General features: G+C 43.9%; 1 protein-coding gene across 1 annotated transcript in view; it reads right to left on the minus strand.

Annotated features, from left to right (window-relative positions):
• Nucleotides 1-24,373, minus strand: part of CDH13 (cadherin 13) — a 1,084,595-nt gene that overhangs the window by 505,387 nt on the left and 554,835 nt on the right. The window contains exon 5 of the mRNA XM_055413053.2: nt 6,695-6,847. Within this exon, the coding sequence (XP_055269028.2) occupies nt 6,695-6,847 (153 nt within the window). The remainder of the gene's footprint in view (nt 1-6,694; nt 6,848-24,373) is intronic.

Raw genomic sequence — 24,373 nt, forward strand, 5'->3', positions numbered from 1 at the left:
ACATGGACTTTGTTATAAGGAGGCTAACCACCTCGGTAACTCCCTAATCTGGGTAAATCTTTATCTTCCAATTGTCTTACCATTGCTAATGTTGTGATACTCAATTTCCACATGACAGCAGCATTTTTCATCTTAATGTATTTTCTGATAAACTGTCATGTGGATTAGAATCGGGGTGGAGTCATGAATGAAGGGAAACACAGGAGCAAGAATACCCTTTGTCTGTCTGGTATTTTCCAATTTCACAGTAATACTCCTAACTACGAAGTCAAAACTTATCCAAGAAATTGGCTAATGAGAGCATGTTATATCCCAGAAAATGTGAACAAATTTTCAGAAGGACACAATGAAATCCTACTCAGTTTCTGAGCCCAAGAACACAGATGGTTCCCGTTACCAGTTCTGTAGTTGAGAATGATAACCGTGTTAAGCTCACCTTTAAAAAGATCAAATGAGATCATCACTTAGGTATTTAGCACAGAGTTTTGGCACATTGTGAATGTTCAATAAATGTTAACATTTACATTAAACAATTGAGAACCACTTTGGCCCTCAGCTAACACATCAGTAAGGACAAGATAATAAACCAGTTTCAGGTTTGTGTGTGTACAACTCTAGAGAGTTCTTGGGACTTAATAGGTGCTCAGGAAATGTCAGTTCTTTCCTCTCTCCACATGCTCCCCTCTTCTCCCGTTCAACTCGGACACCCCAGCCCTTGCTGGATCTCCCACAGTGGACAACAGAGCAGGTGAAGGTCTCCTGACCATGACACCGGTCCACTATCACAGTCCTGTTTCTATTTCCCCTTTCACCCACTGCTGGGCCCCACCCCAACCCCCCACCTGCCTAATAGACTCTGTCTCCTACTCCACTACTGTCCTCCTATATTGACAAATTTGAAGCCAGCAGATTATAGTCACAGTGTGAGGGAATCATTACCACCTGCTAATATTTTTATAGAATTTCATAAACTTGGTCATTCATGAATCATTTACAGTACTTTATTCCAATGAAGAGTTCACAAATCACTCAAACATTGGCAAAATGCATAATAATGAGTAATATTTCAGGAGGCTTTGCATTAATATGTCAGCTTCCAATACTTGCAAGAGCTAAATTATTTTGCCAGGTGCCACTTCGGGTCAGAAGCATAGAAAACCCTATGGGGGCTGCAGTAGGGAGAGTAGCCAGGAGGCAGTGAGCTTTGGGAAAAGATATTAAAAATATTTAAGAAGAAGTAGATCATTCAGCAAGTCAAGTTCCCTTTAAATACTTGGAGTTCCTGGGAAAGAGGCCTATGAATTTGCAGACTAGACACCAGAGTCTAGTCGCGGGTAAAAGAGAAAGAAGTGATCCTTCAGTTCAGTTCAGTTCAGTCGCTCAGTCATGTCCGACTCTTTGCGACCCCATGAATCACAGCACGCCAGGCCTCTCTGTCCATCACCAACTCCTGGAGTTCACTCAAACTCATGTCCATCGAGTCGGTGATGCCATCCAGCCATCTCATTCTCCATCATCCCCTTCTCCTCCTGCCCCCAATCCCTCCCAGCATCAGAGTCTTTTTCAGTGAGTCAACTCTTCGCATGAGGTGGCCAAAGTATTGGAGTTTCAGCTTCAGCATCAGTCCTTCCAATGAACACCCAGGACTGATCTCCTTTAGAGTGATCCTTAGTAACTGCAAATGTAGGGCTTTGGAGGTGGAGAGAAACAGACAGGGTTCCCAGATTCTGTACACACCAGCTGGGAGACCGTGAAAAAGTTACTTAACAGTTATTTGCTTATCTGTAAAATGGTGTTAACACCTACTTTTTAAGTCTCTCGTGTGAAATGGATTAAGTAAAAGAATGTATACGAGTTGTTTAGCACAATATCAGCTGTGTAGAGTTCAATAAACAGCTTCAGTGATCATACACATCCAGGGACCCAATGACAAATTTATCCCAGATTATTTCTCATCGTGCAAATCTCCGACGTTTAGTTAATGATGCTTTCTTGTTGAATTTGGGACATGTTAGCATCTTGCAAGTAAACAGTATTTACCTTTAAAATGAATAACAACAACATTGAAGCAATTGTAATGGCAATCCATTCACCCACATGCTCTCTGCTTTTTAAACTTGAAGGAGGGGAAAGTAAAACATGGGAATTGGAGACCTAGGATTCTGCTCTTTGAAGAAGCAGGTTTGCAACCAACCACAATAACCACCAGGGACATGATGGATCCAACTGCACTAGTAAGACGGTAAGTTCTAAATAGCTGCTTGAAATGAATCAGATTTGCACCACTGTTATGCCCAAAGTTTATTATGAAGAGAGGAACCCAGTTCTTATAAAATTCAGAAATAGGAGAGACAGGAAGACAGGAAGAAAACAGGACAAAGTCTGGATTGAAGAGCGAACAGCATTGTGGGGACCTGGCGTTAGAAACTGGACCATTGCAAGACTGGTGAAGAGAGGCTCAAGCCCAGGCCACTGTTTGCCACTATGAACGTGGCACAACTCTCTGAAATATCACCTGTACACAAATAAAGCCTAGGCATTAAAATGAGAGCTACATGAGGTCAGGGAACCTGGTGTGTCTGGTTTCCCATTCTATTCCTCACGGTGCTGGTCTTCAATGAAATATATTTAGAATGAATGACTCAATGAATTGGGTCACATGTCGTGGAGTACATTATGAAATTACAAATAAACTAAGATTACCTAAGAGAAGTTTACAGTTGAGATGAGAAGACTGGGCTCCACTCACAACTCCAGAGACCATGGAGCTTTCATTCACCTCCTGTGCTTTCCCCATGACTAATTCTCACATATGGTGAGACCATGCTTACTATGTTCCTGGTACTCTTTCGAGTGCTTGACATGCATTAACTCCATTAGCCCCTTCGCCCTATAAGATCATTATTATTATTGTTCCCATTTCACAGATGAGAACATCAAGGTAGATTGTCTGCTCAAGCTCCCATAGCTAGTTGTAAAAACTGTGCTTTAATTCAGTCAACATGGCTACATGCAAAACTATGTTTTCAACTGCTATAGGCTACCTGACCTCACTTTAAGGAAAAATATAAGAATCTCTGTGCTACAGACCAGACTTTATTTTACTAGCTGTTTGCAATTAAACAAAAACTAGTAACTTCATCTTTTATAATCATTAAAAGTGCTAGTAACTATCCGCATTTTATGGATGAGAATCACAAGATCGGAGAAGGTAAGTGGGTTGTCCAAGATCACACAGCTCACTAAGTAGCAGTGCCTAGACTTGAACAATTTTCTGATTCCAGAGCCACTGATATTAATCACTATTATCATTTAGATAAATGATTCCCTGGTGGCTCAGATGAGTAAAGAGTCTGCCTGCAATGCAGGAGACCTAGGTTTGATCCCTGGGTTGGGAAGATCCCCTGGAGAAGGAAATGGCAATCCACTCCAGTATTCTTGCCTGGGAAATCCCATGGATGGAGGAGCCTGGTGGGCTACAGTCCATGGGGTCGCAAAGAGCCAAATACGACTGAGCAAATTCACTTTCATCATTTAGATAAAACTAAAAGTGAACTCATTAAAAAAAAAAAAGGTGTGGCTTTCATTTAACCCTCCTTCGGATTCCCTATGCATGTTAGAAAAGGGCTGTCCTCTCCCTGTGGATGCAGCTCTGAATGCAGTGCGGCTCTGGAGAATAAGCGGGGGCTGAGTCAGGCCTTTCTCATCTTTCAGCCAGCCTCCTCCCCTTGTGCAGTGAAACTCCTGCATAGCCATACCCAACAGCCCTGTGCTCAACTTGTGGAAACCAGAGGAAAGAGACACCTCATGAATCAAAAATCCTCCTTAAAGAAGTCTCTGACTGGGATCCTTGACAACATCAAAACCAAGCCACCCAACTGACCAAAGGTCACCTTCTCAACACTCCAGATTAGTCCTTGAATGTTGGTGTTTGAGTTTTTCCTGTGGTGACTGCCCTAAGGTATCTTTCCCTCACTGTCCCTGGTGATCAAGGTCCTGCCATCTAAAGAGAATACTCACACTGAGGTGGGGCCTTGTTTATGGAAACCCAGAAATCTATGAATGGGGAACGTTGACTTTTTTGAAACCAATTTTGGATCCCACAAACAACAGACAGGATCAGTTAGCCAGGCATGCACCTAAACTCTCACTCAGCTCTTAAACTAGCTCCTAGGGGTCACTCTAAAAAGGGATCATGCAGCCTCTCATTTAACAATTCTTACTCTTGGCAACCAGCTTTTTCCAGTTTCTCTGATTCATGCTAATCCTATTTCAAGACTACAGAACACTCCCAAGAAGACTTCTGACCCTTTATTCTTTGTCTTGTACCCGCTTCCATCTCCTAGGAAATTCTAGAGCTCAGCTTCCTCCAGGAATCTCTTTTTAACACTTAAAAGAGGGGCAGAAAATCCTATGATGTCTGGTTCCTGTGAGGATAGAAGGGAAAAACCATGTCTATTGTCTACGTCAACCTTCTCACAGTTGAAGGCAGGAAACTGATGTTAAAAATGTGTGGAACTTAACACAAAATTAAATCATTTACAGGAAGAAAATGAATAAGAGCAGCTTTAATTTACTGAATGCTTGCTAGGTTCTGGGCATTGTGCTAAGAATTTGTAAAGATAATTGTATTCCATTTCATACAGTCCTTAGACATCCTGGTACTATCCCCACTTTGTGGAAGAGAATCACAAGATCCTCAGAGAGGGTAAGTGGCTTGCCCAAGATAAAAACAGCACAGTCAACAGCAGTGCTGAGACCTGAATGGCAATTTGCTGACCCCAGAGCTCTGTATCGCTGTGCTATGAAATTATGAGATGTATCATGTCTTTAGTTCCTTGTGTCTGAAAATTAATAGATATTCCCATGATAGGCAGAGAAAAAGAAGAGGGAATTTACCAACAGTCTGCTGCTGGACATTGACAGCTGCCAGGTCACCTGTGGTCACCAGCAAGTCTGGCTGGACCTGGGAATTTCAGAGGGTGCCAACATTCAATTTCTACAACAACTAGATTCCCCAAGGGTGTACACTGAAGATGCACCAGTCACCGTTTGGTGTCCTCTGACAGATGGTACCCCCTGCAGATGCTCACGGCATCTGCCTTTTGGTGACACTTCTGAGAGAGAGGTCCTCCCAGGACTGGGGACCCATGAGGCTGGATGGGCCTTCCCCCCACCCCTGCTGCCCTGTATTCGTCCAGCATTTCAATGCCTCAAGTGCTATCCTCACTGGAAACCCACAGCACTCCTGTTGGTAGAAAAGCAATGGACAAGAATGTGAGGACTGGCACCGACATGGTCTTCCCAAGGTCGGTATCTCACGGTAACAGGGGAGGCTACACCCAGCGGATCAATTCCCCAGCCAGAGCACTTGACTCTCCAGCGTAATGTCCCTCCACCCTCTGTCCTTAGGAAAGGAAGAATATGGTTTTTTTTTTTTTTTTTTTAAGGGAAGAGGAGGTCATGTTGTTGAAGTGGGATTGGGATGCTCTCACATGGTGTTTTGATGAAGATGAATGCCAAGTCCAGGCCTAGAAACTGGCCCCTCCACCCTCCCCAAATCTAATCCAGGGAGACACACGTATGATGGGCAATGGCCTGGAAAGCAGACACTGGTGGCTGGGGCTTGTTCCCGAGTACCTGCTTCCAGCTCAGTGCACTGCATCCTGCTGAGATCCTTCCCTGAAAATGGCTTGGAATTCTGTCTCATTCCTCAAAATATGAGCTACTACACCCAGAGGCTTGGTCCTTAACACAGCTGTGAGAATAGGATTCTTGGGGGTGTGGCAGAGAGGGGATAGGAGGGACTCATAGCCTACGTGAGATTTGATGCTCACCCAATATCTTCATGCAGCTACTTTGCTCTCTGAATCTTGAATGGGTGTCAACTTCTGAAACTATCTTTTACAAATAGGCTTTTGTTTCTCCATATAAAAGCAAAGCAAGTGCATTGTAGAAAAAATCAGAAATAAAAAAACAGAAAATATCAGTAACACCAAATACAACCACTAAGACTTTGATTTTCCTCTATAATGCTTCTTCACAAACATGTACCCATCACGATATGTGTAAACACTCCATCTGTAATGAGGACACCATATGTGCTGGTGTGTCTGTTTCATTCAATATCTTGAAAATCTCCCATGTAACTAGAACTTCTTCAAAAATATTTTAAACGGTTGTAGAAAGGTTCCTTGCAAAATTGTGCCATAATTTAACCATTATATATTGCTGAGTATTTAGCAACTGTTTCCATTTTAAGGATTGTGTCCTGCTATAACATCATTGTACAAAAATCTGACTGAATTCCTCCCTATTTCCTTAGGAATGATTTCTCTAAGTAGAATGAGCAGGTCCAAGGGTTTATTCTTTTTACAACTCTTCATTATCAAGCTGGTTTCTGGAAAACCAACATTAACGTAGAGTTTCTGACCTCCTCTGAGATTCCCCCAGGGGCCCCTTCTTGGTTTTTCATGCCCAAAGTTTTACGCAAACCTGGAGGGCTCTACTGATGAGACAGGGGCCCTCACTGCTGCTCTGTCAGGGTTCAATGCCACTCGGCTCCCACAGAGACTCACTTAAAGCCGTGCAGCCCCGGGTTTGATGAAGCACAGAAATAATGAGCTCAGTGGGAGGAAAGCAGTCTTCGAAAGACATGTCTCCCTGTGGGGGGTGGGCACTCGGGGGTACTCACTTGATAGGTAGCGATGGTTTCTCTGTCCAAGTTCCGTGTCACAGAGACACTACCCGTGTTCTCATTGATTCTGAAAATTCCTTTAGGCTCTTGATCCACTCCCTTTCCAGTGAGCCGAAACTTGGACCCTTCCGGTCTGTCGCTATCGACTACCTGGTCAGAGAAACAGAGTGATGTTTACGATTCTGGCTGGAAAACACAGAGAAAGCACAGTGCTAACACACCACAGTGACCAGTCCACTAGTCACAGGCGCCAATGCAGAGGTGCTGGACGAACTTGACTAAAGCAGCATCACCAAAAATAGTGTCATTGGTTTAACACCTTTCATACTAACATGCAAATATCTGCAGTTTTCAGCTGGGAAAGCGTACCAGCCCTGGGGTGACATATAGTGATGAATCTGGGAGGTAAGTAACTTCATGAACTTCAAGGTTGAACATTTATATTATCTTTAACTCCTAGGAAACAGACTTTTTCCTACAAGTAAGACCAAATAAGCAATGGAAAGCATTGGACAGTCCTATACTAGGCAGGCGTTAATCAGGATTCTAGGTGTTCACATGAGTCCAGTCACCAGCAGCACCACCTACACCCTTGCTTCTACCAGGTATTCAATACCAGGCATGGTGCTGAGAAGGCATTTTACATGCTTTTTTTATTAGCTCTGACAACAATGCTGGGGGCAGGGGACATTATTATTCATATTTAATGAATGAAAGTAATGAGACTCAGAGAGATTAAGCAAGTTTGCCACAGTCACAGTTATTAAAGAAACAAGGAGGATATTCAGAAGCCATCTTCCATGTCTCCAGAGGCACAGCTCTGCAACATCGCTGTGTCTGGATTTACTTCAAGGGAATTCCCTATTGGTGGTCAGACTTGATTAGACATTTAAAGAATAAATTGAAAAGGCAGAGATATAGGAAAGCAATTCCAGGCAGACAGAGCAACATAGACAGGCAACAGGCAGGTGAGCTTATAAAATTCCAGAATGGTTTGAGAAGAGGTGAGGTTGAGAGGTAATTAGGAGCCAAACTATGTTGCTTTGTTTTGATGTCATCTGAAAGTATCCAACTAAAGAGAAAACCATTATTTGCATAGGTTAGTTTTAAAGTTTTACCAAGTATTCATGTATATATAATATCAATTTCCATCGATACCTGCAAACAAATTTGATTATAACATTGTAAAGGTCACAAACAGACATTCAGAACATAAAGGTAAAAGAAAGCTAATACCGATCTGGCTGTCATCAATCTACAACTAAACAGGTACCTATTGGGCTGCAGTCAACTGAGCTTGGAGGGTTTAGGTAGCTGAACCAGAAATGTGCCTTCTAGGGGAATGAGTAAGAGGTGTGGTGGTGGGGGCAGGGGGTGCATTTCTGGGACCACCATGCCTGCAATTCTGATGGGTGCCACCAGGTGGCAGTGGAGCCTAAGGCAGCATGAGCCTTGTGATAAGGTTCCTCTGCCAGGACTGGTGGAGTAGGAGCACAGTTCCATATGGCAATATAGTTTTTTCTTTTTTTCCCCCCTGATTTAAGATATTCTTTATTAAAATACACTGAGTGTTCTGATTAAACATCAATTACCTCTGTTTGCATTTTTTAAATTAACAGAAAATATCATCCAAAGCAAGACTAAAAATAAGGTATGTGATATCTTCTGATGAAAAGAATTTTCACTGTCACTGCTTGACTAGATTTAATCCAAATGACATTATCCCCACTGCTTGGAAGCTCCACGAGGTCAACAGCCTCAGCATATCGGGCTTGCCACTGGATCCCAGTGCCTGGCAAAGTGCCTGGCATACAGTGGAACCAAGGCCAATATCTGTTTAATGAGGAGCTCACTGATTAGACAAACATATGTCCCCATCCTGGCTCAGCCAATGATCAGCCTGTGGCCTTGAACGTCATTCTTTGTCTCTTGATTTCTTTATCTGTAAAATGATGATAATGCCACTTATTTCCCAATGTTGGATGAGATAGCATGTGCTAAATATACTCCTGGCACATAGAAGGGATAAACCAGAGTTAACAATTAGAGTATTAAGATGAGACATGGGTTCGATCCCTGATCTGGGAAGATCCTCTGGAGTAGGAGACGGCAACCCACTCCAGTATTCTTGCCTGGAAAATTCTGTTGATAGAGGAGCCTGACAGGCTACAGTCCATGGGGTCTCAAAGAGTTGGAGACAACTAAGGGACTGAACAACAACAACAAATTATTCTGTTGTTAATAGGTAAGACTGACACCTCCAGGTATTAAACACAACTTAGCTGCACTATTAAAAAAAAATCCCTTTCTAAGGGAGCACATTTCCTTTTCAGAAACAAAACTCACAAAAGTCTCTGGTTTCAGGAGAGAAGTGTTCTGGAGGCAGATTTACTGTGGGAATGGGCCAATTCTGTTTCTTTATCTCTTGCATATTTGCCATCATTCCCCTCCTCCTCTTACCACTTTGGCCCAAATATGGATTAAAACCACATGAACTGGTCCTCTCCAAAGACTTCTGTTGGAAAAAAGGCTGGATCTCTTTGCTATCTCCCTTCCAGAATTATTTTAAACACAAAACACTATTCAGTTCAGTTCAGTTCAGTTCAGTCGCTCAGTCGTGTCCAACTCTTTGCGACCCCATGAATCACAGCACGCCAGCCCTCCCTGTCCATCACCAACTCCCGGAGTTCACTCAAACTCATGTCCATTGAGTCAGTGATGCCATCCAGCCATCTCATTCTCTGTCGTCCCCTTCTCCTCCTGCCCCCAATCCCTCCCAGCATCAGAGTCTTTTCCAGTGAGTCAACTCGCCGCATGAGGTGGCCAAAGTATTGCAGTTTCAGCTTTAGCATCAGTCCCTCCAATGAACACCCAGGATTGATCTCCTTTAGAATGGACTGGTTGGATCTCCTTGCAGTCCAAGGGACTCTCAAGAGTCTTCTCCAGCACCATAGTTCAAAAGCATCAATTCTTCGGCGATCAGCTTTCTTCACAGTCCAACTCTCACATCCATAGGAACTCTTTAAAACCTGTTTTCTAGAATGCCAGTAAAGCAAAGTTGGCATTTCTCCAAGTACCACACTTCCATGAGTTTCAAAGGCACTCCAGGGCTTGGAGAAACCTTGGAGAATAAAGCATGGAAGTGGGTGTCATTCTCCAGGGAAAAGATGGGAGTCTGGGCCCAATTTAGCTTTAGGAATTACCCACCAGCTCTCTGGCTTCTTAGTCCCCAGGTGGGGCTTCAGAGAGACCCTGGCCCACTCCAGCCTGAGCTGGAGAGATAGGAGGTATGCAATGGCCACAAAGGAGGCCTCAGCCACACACCGAAGCAAGTCAGGTGGGTTTCCGGATGACCTTTATTATACTAGGTAAACTCCTAAGATTTGCCAAAGTGCTACTGCAGGGCTGTGGTCCTTTTCCTGGTGTTTAAAGTGATGGAATGTAAGAAATCCAGTGTACTCCCACCCAGAACAAATCCTGCTATGAGTCTCTGCTCCTGCAGCAGCTGTTAACACCCATTATACCACATAGGAGGGCTTCGCAATTAGCTGGTCTTTCCTATTACTCTCTGTAATTCAACACTTCTTTCACAGTGGGATTTTTTTTTTTCCTTATTCTCTGAGTTGGAATGAAAAACATAGCTAGTGAGGAGAAAGAACTTGGACCCTGGGTGCCAACTCTCTGAGAAGCGTGTGTAAATAGCACACAGGTCCTGCTGCATACCTGGGTAAAGCCACTTCCCTGGCAGCAGCGGGGATCACTGGCATGCCAGCTGTGCTGGGAGTCGGGGGGCATGGCTCAGGTGGGACCAGAGTCCTCTGCACCGTGCGAGGGGCAGGAAATGCAGGGGCTTGGAGGAGCCAGTGCTGCTTGCTCTGAGTTTCAAAGGGCATCCTCATTGCCTACTTCCTACAGAGTGTGGTGCACTGCAGACAAAGCCAGAGCCCGTAGGAATCCCATTCCCACATCCATTCTCTGCTGCAAAGGGCCAATGATACCAAGTCAGATGTGTTTTAAAGGTACTCTGCGAATTTATATACACATTTATGTACTCATAGACTATATAGCAATTTTGAATATTTTTACATTGAGAGGATCATTTTGTATCAGTTCAGTTCAGTCGCTCAGTCGCGTCCGACTCTTTGCAACCCCATGGACCTCAGCATGCCAGGCTTCCCTGTCCATCACCAACTCCTGGAGTTTACTCAAATTCACATCCATTGAGTCAGTGATGCCATCCAACCATCTCACCCTCTGTCATCCCCTTCTCCTCCCACCCTCAATCTTTCCCGGCATCAGGGTCTTTTCAAATGAGTCGGTTCATCAGGTGGCCAAAGTATTGGAGTTTCAGCTTCAGCATCAGTCCTTCCAATGAATATTCAGGACTGATTTCCTTTAGGATTGACTGCTTTGATCTCCTAGCTGTCCAAGGGACTCTCAAGAGTCTTCTCCAACACCACAGTTCAAAAGCCTCAATTCTTCGGCAACTCTCATATCCATACATGACCCCTGGAAAAACAATAGCTTTGACTAGATGGACCTTTGTTGGCAAAGTAATGTCTCTGCTTTTTAATGTGCTGTCTAGGTTGGTCATAACTTTTCTTCCAAGGAGGAAGTGTCTTTTAATTTCATGGCTGAAGTCACCTTCTACAGTGATTTTGGAGCCCCCCAAAATAAAGTCTGTCACTGTTTCCACTGTTTCCCCATCTATTTGCCATGAAGTGATGGGACCAAATGCCATGATCTTAGTTTTCTTAATGTTGAGAACCCCATGAACAGTATCATTTTGTATAGTATAATTTTTATATTCAATGTGGTTGGAAGTTATACAAAATATGCAACACTTTATATGTATTGTTACATTTGTATGATATAAATTTATTTTATACTTCATAGATAGATAGATACAGACTTTGGGGGGAAGAGTAAATTTCCACTTATAGAAACACTGCCTAGATACCATAGAGCTCCCACATACTTTTCATCCAATTTCCCCTAATATTCACATCTTTTATAACCATGGAACATTGGTCACAACTGAGAAATTAACATTGACATGTGACTATTAACTAACCAACCTCCAGATTTTATGTATTCAGATTTCACCACACCAATTTTTCTACTTCTGTCATTTTTCTGACCCAAAATCTACCCTGAAGCCCTATTACTTTTAGTCAGTGTGTTTGCCTCCCTATGGGTTCAGACATTTCCATAATTATCAGTTCCCCCCACCATGGAAAATATATTTGATATATCAAAATGCCATAGTCACCAAGTTCTATATATTCTCTTTAAGACCTTCTAGCCTTGCCCCCCTGCCAGTCTCCAGTACCTGTAATTTAACTCAGATCCTAAGGTTTTTGACTGTTTTGTTGTTGGGGCCAAGAGCAGTGCATGGTACACAGTAAGCTTTCACTAAATATTTGCTTTAAGTAAGTGAATATTATGGTAGTCTCCTAAGAGGCCTCTATGTTTCTGATTCTCTCTTTTCCCTTCCTGTCCTAATTGCAACCAGAATGGTCATTGCAAAATGCAAACACAAATATGGCCAAAATAGTTTCCAGATTAAGACTTTCGCTGGTTCCCCATTGCTCCCAGGTTAATTACCTCAGGGCCCTCCTTGATGGGCCTCCACCTGCTTCTTGTTTTCTCTCTTGCCCCCACCAACTGTGAGCCACAGGCCTTTTGAACTTTGCGCACTTTCTCTGGACCTGGGTGTGTCGGACTCCTATCTTTCATCTTGTCTGCTGGAGTCCCTCCTGGTCTTCCTGGACTTAGCACTGCCAGGGATTGCCTGCTCACTGGAGCTTCTCCTGACCCTGTGCCCCACTCCCAGGAGACAGCCTCATCTTCTGGTCCTAGCCCTGCTCACCACTTGAGGTCTGTTAAGGCACAGAGAGCAGATGGCCCCTTGGTTGGGGGTGGTAATTGTCCCTTGTACTATTTATTTCTTATTCTTTTAACATTTCCTGGGTTTTGAACATAGAAGACACTTGACTAAAGCTTTGAAAAAAAATACAACTTTGTTTGCGTGTTTTTATATGATCATAAAATGCTTCATAAACTCATAAATTAAAATCTGTTGTATTAACTTTTTTGTATGTGTGAAAATGTGGTCACTTTATCTATGTAATATCAGTTTCTTCTCATTTCTCTTTTTACAAGCCCTCGGGCAGTGGTAACGCCCAGGAAGCATGAAGGTACCTAGGACACTGCCCCATCCTTATAACCTGCAAAGGGCCCCTTGTGTGAAGACCCTCTGTGTAAGCAAACACTGTGCTCATGGTGTGAAGTGGCTCCAACACAAATACTCCAGCACTTCTTCACTTTCACAGCCAACTAAATACATGCTCTAATTCTACCTATTTAGAAAATCAGGAGATCAGTTCAGTCCAGTTCAGTTTAGTCACTCAGTCATGTCCAAATCTTTGGGACCCCATGAATCACAGCACGCCAGGCCTCCCTGTCCATCACCAACTCTGGAGTTCACTCAAACTCATGTCCATCTAGTCGGTGATGCCATCCAACCATCTCATCCTCTGTTATCCCCTTCTCCTCCTGCCCCCAATCCCTCCCAGCATCAGAGTCTTCCAATGAGTCAACTCTTCACATGAGGTGGCCAAAGTTCCATGAACAGTATGAAAAGGCAAAATGATAGGATACTAAAATCAGGAGATAGTTATTTTCAAAGGATAGAAGACTCTACATATATAAGCAGTATGGTCAAAAGGATAAAAAACTAGAAAATAATCAGACCCCTCACCCACAAATTTTCAAAGGAAATGAATCACATGTGAACAGTATAGGTCTTTGGGAGATAGAGTTAATAGGGTAATATTTTTTTTTCCTTCACTCTAGGATACTTTGACTTCATAAGATGAGCCTATATTACTTGCTATACAGTAAAAAATTGACCCAAAAACAAAGCAACTTTTTTTAAACATGTAAGACTAATTACTGGAGCTTGGGGTATACACTAATTTAAAAGATGTTTTCTGCTCCATATTAAGTAGGATAAAACTCACGTACGGCCTTTACCTATAGTTATTAGAAGACATTTGTTTTGTCCAGTAGGTTGGTTCTCTAAGGTGATTTGTAAGCAGCAATTAATTCTCTACTGTGGTTTAGTCCTTGACATGCCTTTGAACTTGAAGATACTTAGCCATTCAGCAATCCAGGCAGCTGTTAGATCCATGCCCTTCTCTCACTCTTATGCTGCTTAATGACTTTCAACCATTAGGTCATAAATCAACAAGAGGAACTAAGAAAAACCCAATGTGAAGAGTTCCAAAATCCCTGGTGGAGAATCATAGAACCCACGCTCTGGCAATCCACCGAGGGAGGATGAGAGGCAGAGACCCACAGCACAGACCAGGGGTTCCTGTTCAGCAGGCTGTGCTCACCACCAAATTCAAATGGCTTATGCCCTCCCAAGGAGGGGGTTAAAGGTATGGGCAGGATGGAACACTCAGGAAGGAAAAACAAACCCCAGTAACACACTGTGAGGGGAAATCTGAATCCACTACCCTGACCCTTCAATTATCAGCACTGTCATTGCACCAGCTTTGATATCCTTCTTTTTTAAGAAAGAATTTAAGATTATGCCTAAACTCAGCTTAAGCCACTGAGTTCCATAGGACTCAGTGTTAACTGGAGACGGGGGTAGGTCAGCTTTATTTTCTGATAATTACAATATTTTGGTTACTTTCTATAGTCTATAGAAAAAATGTTAAGGAGAATATTTCTTAATTTACAAGTATTTCCAACATTTTAATTTTTCACTTCCACCTTACCAGAGAATAATGTGGTTTATGAAATTTCTACTCTTGAGGATTTTAAAAAATTTATTCACAGCCAAGTACAATGTCATCTTTACTAAACGATCCACTGATGCATGGAAAGAATTAATATTCTGCAGCATTATTCATGTTAGCCAAAACGTGGAGGGAAACTAAGTGTCCAACAGTGGACAAATGGATGAATAAAATGTGGTATGTCCATAAAATGGAATATTATTATTCAAACTTAAAAATGAAGAGAATTCTAACACATGCTACTGTATGGATAAAACTTGAAGACATTATGTTAAGTGAAATAATTCAGCCACAAGAGGACAAATATTATATGTATATCTAAATATACATATTTACATGCATAATTGGCACAACGTTGCTCTCACTGAGGGAACTCGGTTTATATTTTTTAATATATTCCAAACTGATAGCACTACTCACTCACCCTGATGGTCTGTTTCTCTGCCATGATTTTTTTTAAATTAATTTTTATTGGAGTATTTCTATGACTTTTAATAAGATGCTTCCTTCTTGATTACAATTTCCTCTATTACCTACCTTCTTTCCTTCTATTCACAATATTTATTGACCATTCATGAGTTCCAGAGTGTTTAAGGGTCATAGTTCAATAATCTATGAAGCACACATTATGTGATATGGGAGATCTGCTAAAAGAAGCCACAGCAGATCAGAGAAAGCAGAAGTCATCTTTGGGTCACTGGGTCACTGTGCCTTGTCTGGGCCCAAAGTCCATTCACTACCCGTCAATATCACACTTCTGCATCTCTTTATTGTCCAAGAGAATAACTGGGATCCTTATATGTCCCTTTCTGAATTTCTGGTTTCTTAGTGCAGACTATGAGTTTCACCCCCCTGCTCATTGGGCCCCTTGACTTTGCCTCCTGTGGTTCTACCAAAAATCAAGATGTCCCACACTGCCTCCCCTCCAAAATCAAGATGGTCCTGGAACCTCTGGTGAGAAATCTAGATTTTCTATACCTGCTGTCTCTTTATTTATGAATCAGATTTATAGTAGTGGGGAATAGTCACCAAGGCTGTTCCTAAATAATCTGTTCCTCTTCTGGACACATAGTAGAACTATACTTCCACAGTCAACTAAAGTTGATTGTGGCCATAGGACTTGCTTTAGCCAATGAAGTGAGAGTAAAGTGTTATTAAAACACCAGTGCAAGTGCCCAATTCACAGTAGAAGCCAAACAATATCAAAACGTCAGAGTCTGAAACAGAGAAACGTTTACTGCAGGACTCTGCAAGGAAACAGTTGGCTCATACCTTAAAAACCCCAAACTGCCTGAAAGCTGTCAGCAAAGCCCTTTTATAGGAAAGGTGAGGGAGGGGCATGGTTATTTGTTGCAAACATCTTCGTGTCAGATTTTTGGTTTGTTTTTTAATTTAATTTTAGTTAGCATAAAATTGTTTTACAATGTTGTATTGGTTTCTGCCATACAACAATGAGAATCATGGTCAGGTGACAACATTCCTCTAAACTCCCACCAAAACAAATGCTATTCTCTGTTCTGATAAGTATGGGCCAGGTCCCTCAGCATAACTTTCACCCTAAAAGGTCTAGGCCTGGCTGAGAAGAGGGGGTCCCTGAAGGCACTGGTTCAGTTCAGTTCAGTCGCTCAGTCGTGTCTGACTCTCCGTGACCCCATGAATCACAGCATGCCAGGCCTCCCTGTCCATCACCAACTCCCGGAGTTCACTCAAACTCATGTCCACAGAGTCGGTGATGCCATCCAGCCATCTCATTCTCTGTCGTCCCCTTCTCCTCCCGCCCCCAAACTTTCCCAGCATCAGAGTCTTTTCCAGTGAGTCAACTCGTCGCATGAGGTGGGCAAAGTATTGCAGTTTCAGCTTTAGCATCAGTCCTTCCAATGAACACCCAGGATTGATCTCCTTTAGAATGGACTGGTTAGATCTCCTTGCAATCCAAGGGACTCTCAAGAGTCTTCTCCAACACCACAGTTCAAAAGCATCAATTCTTCGGCGATCAGCTTTCTTCACAGTCCAACTCTCACATCCATACATGACCACGGGAAAAACCATAGCCTTGACTAGACGGACCTTTGTTGGCAAAGTAATGTCTCTGCTTTTTAATATACTGCTACTGCTACTGCTAAGTCACGTCAGTCATGTCCGACTCTGTGCGACCCCATAGATGGGCAGCCCACCAGGCTCCCCCATCCCTGGGACTCTCCAGGCAAGAAAGAACACTGGAGTGGGTTGCCATTTCCTTCTCCAATGCACAAAAGTGAAAGTGAAGTCGCTCAGTCGTGTCTGACTCTGTGCGACCCCATAGATGGGCAGCCCACCAGGCTCCCCCGTCCCTGGGATTCTCCAGGCAAGAACACTGGAGTGGGTTGCCATTTCCTTCTCCAATGCAGGAAAGTGAAAGTGAAGTCACTCAGTCGTGTCCGACTCTTCGCGACCCCATGGACTGCAGCCCACCAGGCTCCTCCGTCCATGGGATTTTCCAGGCAAGAGTACTGGAGTGGGGTGCCATATACTACCCTGCCCCAAATCATTTGCCCAGCACCCAGTCTGGGTCTTCCCGCCAGCACCCAGGCCTAGCTGAAGAGGCAGATCTCAGCTGGAAGCTCCCTCTGGGCCAGGTCCCCAGACCTGCTGAGCCACCATTGCTGAGGGAGTCAGGTGCCCCGGACCCAATTGACCTCAGGCTCCTCACACCACCCACGGGGGCTGATCCCAGAGATGGCCGCTGCCATTAGGTCACTGAGGCGGGAATGGGGGAGAGGGTCAGCTCCACCTCAAGGCCTGGATCCGGCCAGTGGACAGCCTTGGTGGGGGCTCTGAACCCCCGCAAGACATAGCCCCCAGTCTGTTCCCTGGGCCCCCAACTTACCTGCTGCTCGAGGCTGGGATCCGCCTCTCACCTCACTCTTTGTCTGAGGTCCACAACTCTGACGACCTTTGACTGAATGTTCCACTAACGGTTGCTCACCGACAGTTGCTGACTTGGGGGAGGGGCCCACTGCAGCACTGACCAATGGCTGAGCAGGATCACTAACAGTCACTCAGTGACAATTGCTGGCTAGGGCGAGGAGCCCATTGCAGCACCGACCAATGGCTGAGCAACCATTAGTCCTCTTGAGGTAACCATTGGCTGGTAATGGGCTGAGAGGTAATGGTGCATGCAGCAACAGCAGGGCTAAGGGCAGCGCAAGGCATAGTACCACTTCATAGCCTAATTTATCCTGAGGAACGCTGGGCTGGAAGAAGCACAAGCTGGAATCAAGATTGCTGGGAGAAATATCAATAACCTCAGATATGCAGATGACACCACCCTTATGGCAGAAAGTGAAGAGGAACTCAAAAGCCTCTTGATGAAAGTGAAAGAGGAGAGTGAGAAGTTTGGCTTGAAGCTCAACATTCAGAAAACAAAGATCATGGCATCTGGTCCCATCACTTCATGGGAAATAGATGGGGAAACAGTGGAAACAGTGTCAGATTTTATTTTTTTGGGCTCCAAAATCACTGCGGATGCTGATTGTAGCCAGGAAATTAAAAGACGCTTACTCCTTGGAAGGAAAGTTATGACCAACCTAGATAGCATATTAAAAAGCAGAGATATTACTTTGCCAACCAAGGTCCGTCTAGTCAAGGCTATGTTTTTTCCCGTGGTCATGTATGGATGTGAGAGTTGGACTGTGAAGAAAGCTGATCACTGAAGAATTGATGCTTTTGAACTATGGTGCTGGAGAAGACTCTTGAGAGTCCCTTGGACTGCAAGGAGATCCAACCAGTCCATTCTAAAGGAGATCAATCCTAGGTGTTCATTGGAAGGACTGATGCTAAAGCTGAAACTCCGATACTTTGGCCACCTCATGCGAAGAGGTGACTCACTGGAAAAGAGTCTGATGCTAGGAAGAATTGGGGGTGGGAGGAGATGGGGATGACAGATAATGAGATGGCTGGATGGCATCACTGACTCGATGGACATGAGTTTGAGTGAACTCCGGGAGTTGGTGATGGACAGGGAGGCCTGGCGTGCTGTGATTCATGGGGTCGCAAAGAGTCGGACATGACTGAGCGACTGAACTGAACTGAACTGAACTGAATGCCCCGGCGGCGCAGACACGAGAGATGCCGGCCCCCCCGCCCCGGTGCAACCGACCACGCAAAGAGGCGCGGCTGTGAGGAGCTACCCCACGCCTGAGGCCAGGGCCAGCGGCCGAGAGGAGCTATCCCACGTCCAATAGGTGGTGGTTGCGCGGGCGCAAGAGGGCCGAGAGGAGCTACTCCACGTTCAAGGTCAGGAGGGGCGGCCTTGAGGAGATACCCCTCGTCCAAGGTAAAGTGCAGCGGCTGCACTTTCTTAGAGCAGCTTTGACGACATATCCCACACCCAAGGTAAGAGAAACCCAAAAAAGATGGTAGGTATTGCGAGGGGGTATCAGGGCAGACACACTGAAATCATAATCACAGGAAACTAGTCGATCTGATCACATGGACCACAGCCGAATGTGGTTCACTGGAGAAGGGAATGGCAAACCATTTCAGTATACTAGCCTTGAGAACCCCATGAACAGTATCAAAGGGCAAAATGATAGGATACTGAATGAGGAATTCCCCAGGTCAGTAGGTGCCCAGTATGCTACTGGAGATCAGTGGAGAAATAACTCTAGAAGGAATGAAGGGATGGAGCAAAAGCAAAACAAATACCAAGTTGTGGATGTGACCGGAGATAGAAGCAAGGTCCGAGGCTGTAAAGAGCAATATTGCATAGGAACCTGGAATGTTAGGTCCATGAATCAAGGCAAATTGGAAGTGGTCAAACAGGAGATGGCAAGAGTGAACATAGACATTCTAGGAATCAGTGAACTAAAATGGACTGGAATGGGTGAATTTAACTCAGATGACCATTATATCTACTACTGTGGGCAGGAGCCTCTTGATGAAAGTGAAAGAGGAGAGTGAAAAGGTTGGCTTGAAGCTCAACATTCAGAAAACAAAGATCATGGCATCTGGTCCCATCACTTCATGGGAAATAGATGGAAAAACAGTGGAAACAGTGTCAGACTTTATTTTTTTGGGCTCCAAAATCACTGCAGATGCTGATTGCAGCCATGAAATTAAAAGACGCTTGCTCCTTGGATGGAAAGTTATGACCAACCTTGATAGTATATTAAAAAGCAGAGACATTACTTTGCCAACCAAGGTCCGTCTAGTCAAGGCAATGGTTTTTCCCGTGGTCATGTATGGATGTGAGAGTTGGACTGTGAAGAAAGCTGATCACCGAAGAATCGATGCTTTTGAACTGTGGTGTTGGAGAAGACTCTTGAGAGTCCCTTATACTGCAAGGAGATCCAACCAGTCCATTCTAAAGGAGATCAATCCTGGATGTTCATTGGAGGGACTGATGCTGAAGCTGAAACTGCAATACTTTGGCCACCTCATGCGGCGAGTTGACTCACTAGAAAAGACTCTGATGCTGGGAAAGTTTGGGGGCGGGAGGAGAAGGGGACGACAGAGAATGAGATGGCTGGATGGCATCACCGACTCTGTGGACATGAGTTTGAGTGTACTCTGGGAGTTGGTGATGGACAGGGAGGTCTGGCGTGCTGTGATTCATGGGGTCGCGGAGAGTCAGACATGACTGAGCGACTGAACTGAACTGAACTGAACTGTGGGCAGGAATCCCTTAGAGGAAATGGAGTAGCCATCATGGTCAACAAAAGAGTCCGAAATGCAGTACTTGGATGCAATCTTAAAAACGATAGAATGATTTCTGTTCCTTTCCAAGGCAAACCATTCAATCTTATAGTAATCCAGGCCTATGCCCCAACCAGTAATGCTGAAGAAGCCGAAGTTGAAAAGTTCTATGAAGACCTACAAGACCTTTTAGAACTAACACCCAAAAAAGATGTCCTTTTCATTATAGGGGACTGGAATGCAAAAGTAGGAAGTCAAGAAACACCTGGAGTAACAGGCAAATTTGGCCTTGGAGCACGGAATGAAGCAGGGCAAAGGCTAATAGAGTTTTGCCAAGAGAACGCCCTGGTCATAGCAAACACCCTCTTCCAACAACACAAGAGAATACTCTACACATGGATATCACCAGATGGTCAACACCGAAATCAGATTGATATATTCTTTGCAGCCAAAGATGGAGAAGCTCTATACAGTTAGCAAAAACAAGACCAGGAGCTGACTGTGGCTCAGATCATGAACTCCTTATTGCCAAATTCAGACTTAAATTGAAGAAAGTAGGGAAAACCACTAGACCATTTAGATATGACCTAAATCAAATCCCTTATGATTATACAGTGGAAGTGAGAAATAGATTTAAGGGACTAGATCTGATAGATAGAGTGCCTGATGAACTCTGGACGGAGGTTCGTGACATTGTACAGGAGACAGGGACCAAGACCATCCCCATGGAAAAGAAATGCAAAAAAGCAAAATGGCTGTCTGAGGAGGCCTTACAAATAGCTGTGAAAAGAAGAGAAGCAAAAAGCAAAGGAGAAAAGGAAAGATATAAGCATCTGAATGCAGAGTTCCAAAGAATAGCAAGGAGAGATAAGAAAGCCTTCCTCAGCGATCAATGCAAAGAAATAGAGGAAAACAACAGAATAGGAAAAACAAGAGATCTCTTCAAGAAAATTAGAGATTCCAAGGGAACATTTCCTGCAAAGATGGGCTCGATAAAGGACAGAAATGGTATGGACCTAACAGAAGCAGAAGATATTAAGAAGAGGTGGCAAGAATACACAGAAGAATTGTACAAAAAAGATCTTCACGACCAAGATAGTCACGATAACATGATCACTGACCTAGAGCCAGACATCTTGGAATGTGAAGTCAAGTGGGCCTTAGAAAGCATCACTATGAACAAAGCTAGTGGAGGTGATGGAATTCCAGTTGAGCTATTTCAAATCTTGAAAGATGATGCTGTGAAAGTGCTGCACTCAATATGCCAGCAAATTTGGAAAACTCAGCAGTGGCCACAGGACTGGAAGAGGTCAGTCTTCATTCCAATCCCAAAGAAAGGCAATGCCAAAGAATGCTCAAACTACCGCACAATGGCACTCATCTCACACGCTAGTAAAGTCATGCTCAAAATTCTCTAAACCAGGCTTCAGCAATACATGAATCGTGAACTCCCAGATGTTCAAGCTGGTTTTAGAAAAGGCAGAGGAACCAGAGATCAAATTGCCAACATCTGCTGGATCATGGAGAAAGCAAGAGAGTTTCAGAAAAACATCTATTTCTGCTTCATTGACTATGCCAAAGCCTTTGACTGTGTGGATCACAATAAATTGTGAAACATTCTGAAAGAGATGGGAATCCCAGACCACCTGACCTGCCTCTTGAGAAACCTGTATGCAGGTCAGGAAGCAACAGTCAGAACTGTACATGGAACAACAGACTGGTTCCAAATAAGAAAAGGAGTACGTCAAGGCTGTATATTGTCACCATGCTTCTTTAACTTTTATGCAGAGTACATCATGAGGAACGCTGGGCTGGAAGAAGCACAAGCTGAAATCAAGATTGCTGGGAGAAATATCAATAACCTCAGATATGCAGATGACACTACCCTTATGGCAGAAAGTGAAGAGGAACTCAAAAGCCTCTTGATGAAAGTGAAAGAGGAGAGTGAAAAGTTTGGCTTAAAGCTCAACATTCAGAAAACAAAGATCATGGCATCTGGTCCCATTACTTCATGGGAAATAGATGGGGAAACAGTGGAATCAGTGTCAGACTTTATTTTTTTTGGCTCCAAAATCACCTCAGATGCTGATTACAGCCATGAAATTAAAAGATGCTTACTCCTTGGAAGGAAAGTTATGACCAACCTAGATAGTATATTAAAAAGCAGAGACATTACTTTGCCAACCAAGGTCCATCTAGTCAAGGCTATGGTTTTTCACGTGGTCATGTATGGATGTGAGAGTTGGACTGTGAAGAAAGCTGATCACTGAAGAATCGATGCTTTTGAACTGTGGTGTTGGAGAAGACTCTTGAGAGTCCCTTGGACTGCAAGGAGATCCAACCAGTCCATTCTAAAGGAGACCAGTCCTGGGTGTTCATTGGAAGGACTGATGCTAAAGCTGAAACACCAATACTTTGGCCACCTCATGCGACGAGTTGACTCACTGGAAAAGACTCTGATGCTGGGAAAGGTTGGGGGCGGGAGGAGAAGGGGACGACAGAGAATGAGATGGCTGGATGGCATCACCGACTCTGTGGACATGAGTTTGAGTGAACTCTGGGAGTTGGTGATGGACAGGGAGGCCTGGCGTGCTGTGATTCATGGGGTCGCGGAGAGTCGGACACGACTGAGCGACTGAACTGAACTGAATGCACAGAGATCTTAGGACAATCGGGTTTGCAGCTCGGAGCTCACTATGTGAACATACAGGGAGTCACGTGGTCTCTCTGAGTCTCCTTCCCTTCCTCTGCCAAATGGGGGAAATGATGCTTATTCTACAAGGGTTATGGTGGATAAGGGTCTGAGAGATATGACAGGCTTAAGTACATAAACATGCTCAAGAATGTAAGGCTATTGTTCATTTTATCATTATTAAACGGTGGTGATGATGACGACTATGACTGAGGCAACTGTTTATCGAACACTAACACTCCACCACACACTAGTCTAAGCAACTTATACACATTAATCATTTAATCCTTACAACAACTCTGTGGGGTAGGTAGTGGTGTTAATCCCCACTTTACAGAGAAAGAAACTGAATCACACAGACCTCGTCAAAGTCAGCGAGATAATTGCCTTCCATTTGAACACAAGTATCTAGAGTCTGTGGCTTTAACCGCCACTCCACATGGCTGACTGGTCAGAGTGCCCGGTGGTGTGGGCGGGCACAGAAGCATCCAAACCTGGCACTGCTGAAGGTGCTCCTGGTCTGGACTCGTGCTGACATACCCACCCCTGAAGATTAGGAGCACAGATATTCATCTCAGGTCTCTGTCAAAGGCAGAGCCAAGATTAAGGGCTTCCAAGTCTCAATTCCCAGATTTATACTTACCCAAAGGGTCACCTGTTCCCTCTGTACATCAAATTCCTGGCAGGAACATCTTTACCTTCTCACATGCTCAGAGTTTTGTCATAGTAATGGTACAATTTTGGGGGGTTTGCATGCATTCTGCTATCTAAAAGGATAATAAATTAATCATGCCCTTGGGCACTCTTGAAATACACACTCGTAATCTCTTACTAACTTGCCGAACTCTCCTTCCTGGCCACTGCTCTGCTCCTCTCCCTTCCATCAGCTTAGATTTTTACGGTTCCCAAAGAAATATTAAACCAAATATTTATGCACTCATCTGAACCACAGTTCAGAGAAAGCAATGTAACAAAATCAGCATTATGAACCTGGAGCTAGTCCCATTTGGAAGTAATAAACACGAACAATTGAACAATTTCTCCCTGGAAATACGTGTTGGCTGCCCTTTCACTGAGGATTTCAATGCTTATTCTTATTATTCTTATAATTCAGGGAAAATTTTAATGTTAAGTCTGATGCTTGGAAACACAAGCAGTGTCAAACATAAATAAACAATTTCAATCATTTTCAACTGAAAGCCTGACGTTCTATTTGGCTTTGCATGAGCTTCAGTTAGAAGAACCTGTGCAAACCAGGCTTTCAAGTGTCCCATTCTCTGAAGCAGCTACTCTTTCCCACAACAGGATCACACCTGACTAAAATCTTTCAAGGCCATCCCCCCACACACCATTACTTTCAGGAAAAAATTCAGCCTCCCCCAGAAATGCATTCAAGACTGTTTATAGTCTGTTCCCTGCCTTTGTCTTCAGCCTCAAGTGTCTCTGTGTCTGTACACATCTCCTCTGCTGCCATTTCCCCAAATTGCCAGGCTT

This window comes from Moschus berezovskii, chromosome 22, assembly GCF_049115385.1.
Source record: "Moschus berezovskii isolate FMDL1 chromosome 22, NW_MosBer_1.0, whole genome shotgun sequence".
Taxonomy (NCBI): Eukaryota; Metazoa; Chordata; class Mammalia; order Artiodactyla; family Moschidae; genus Moschus; species Moschus berezovskii.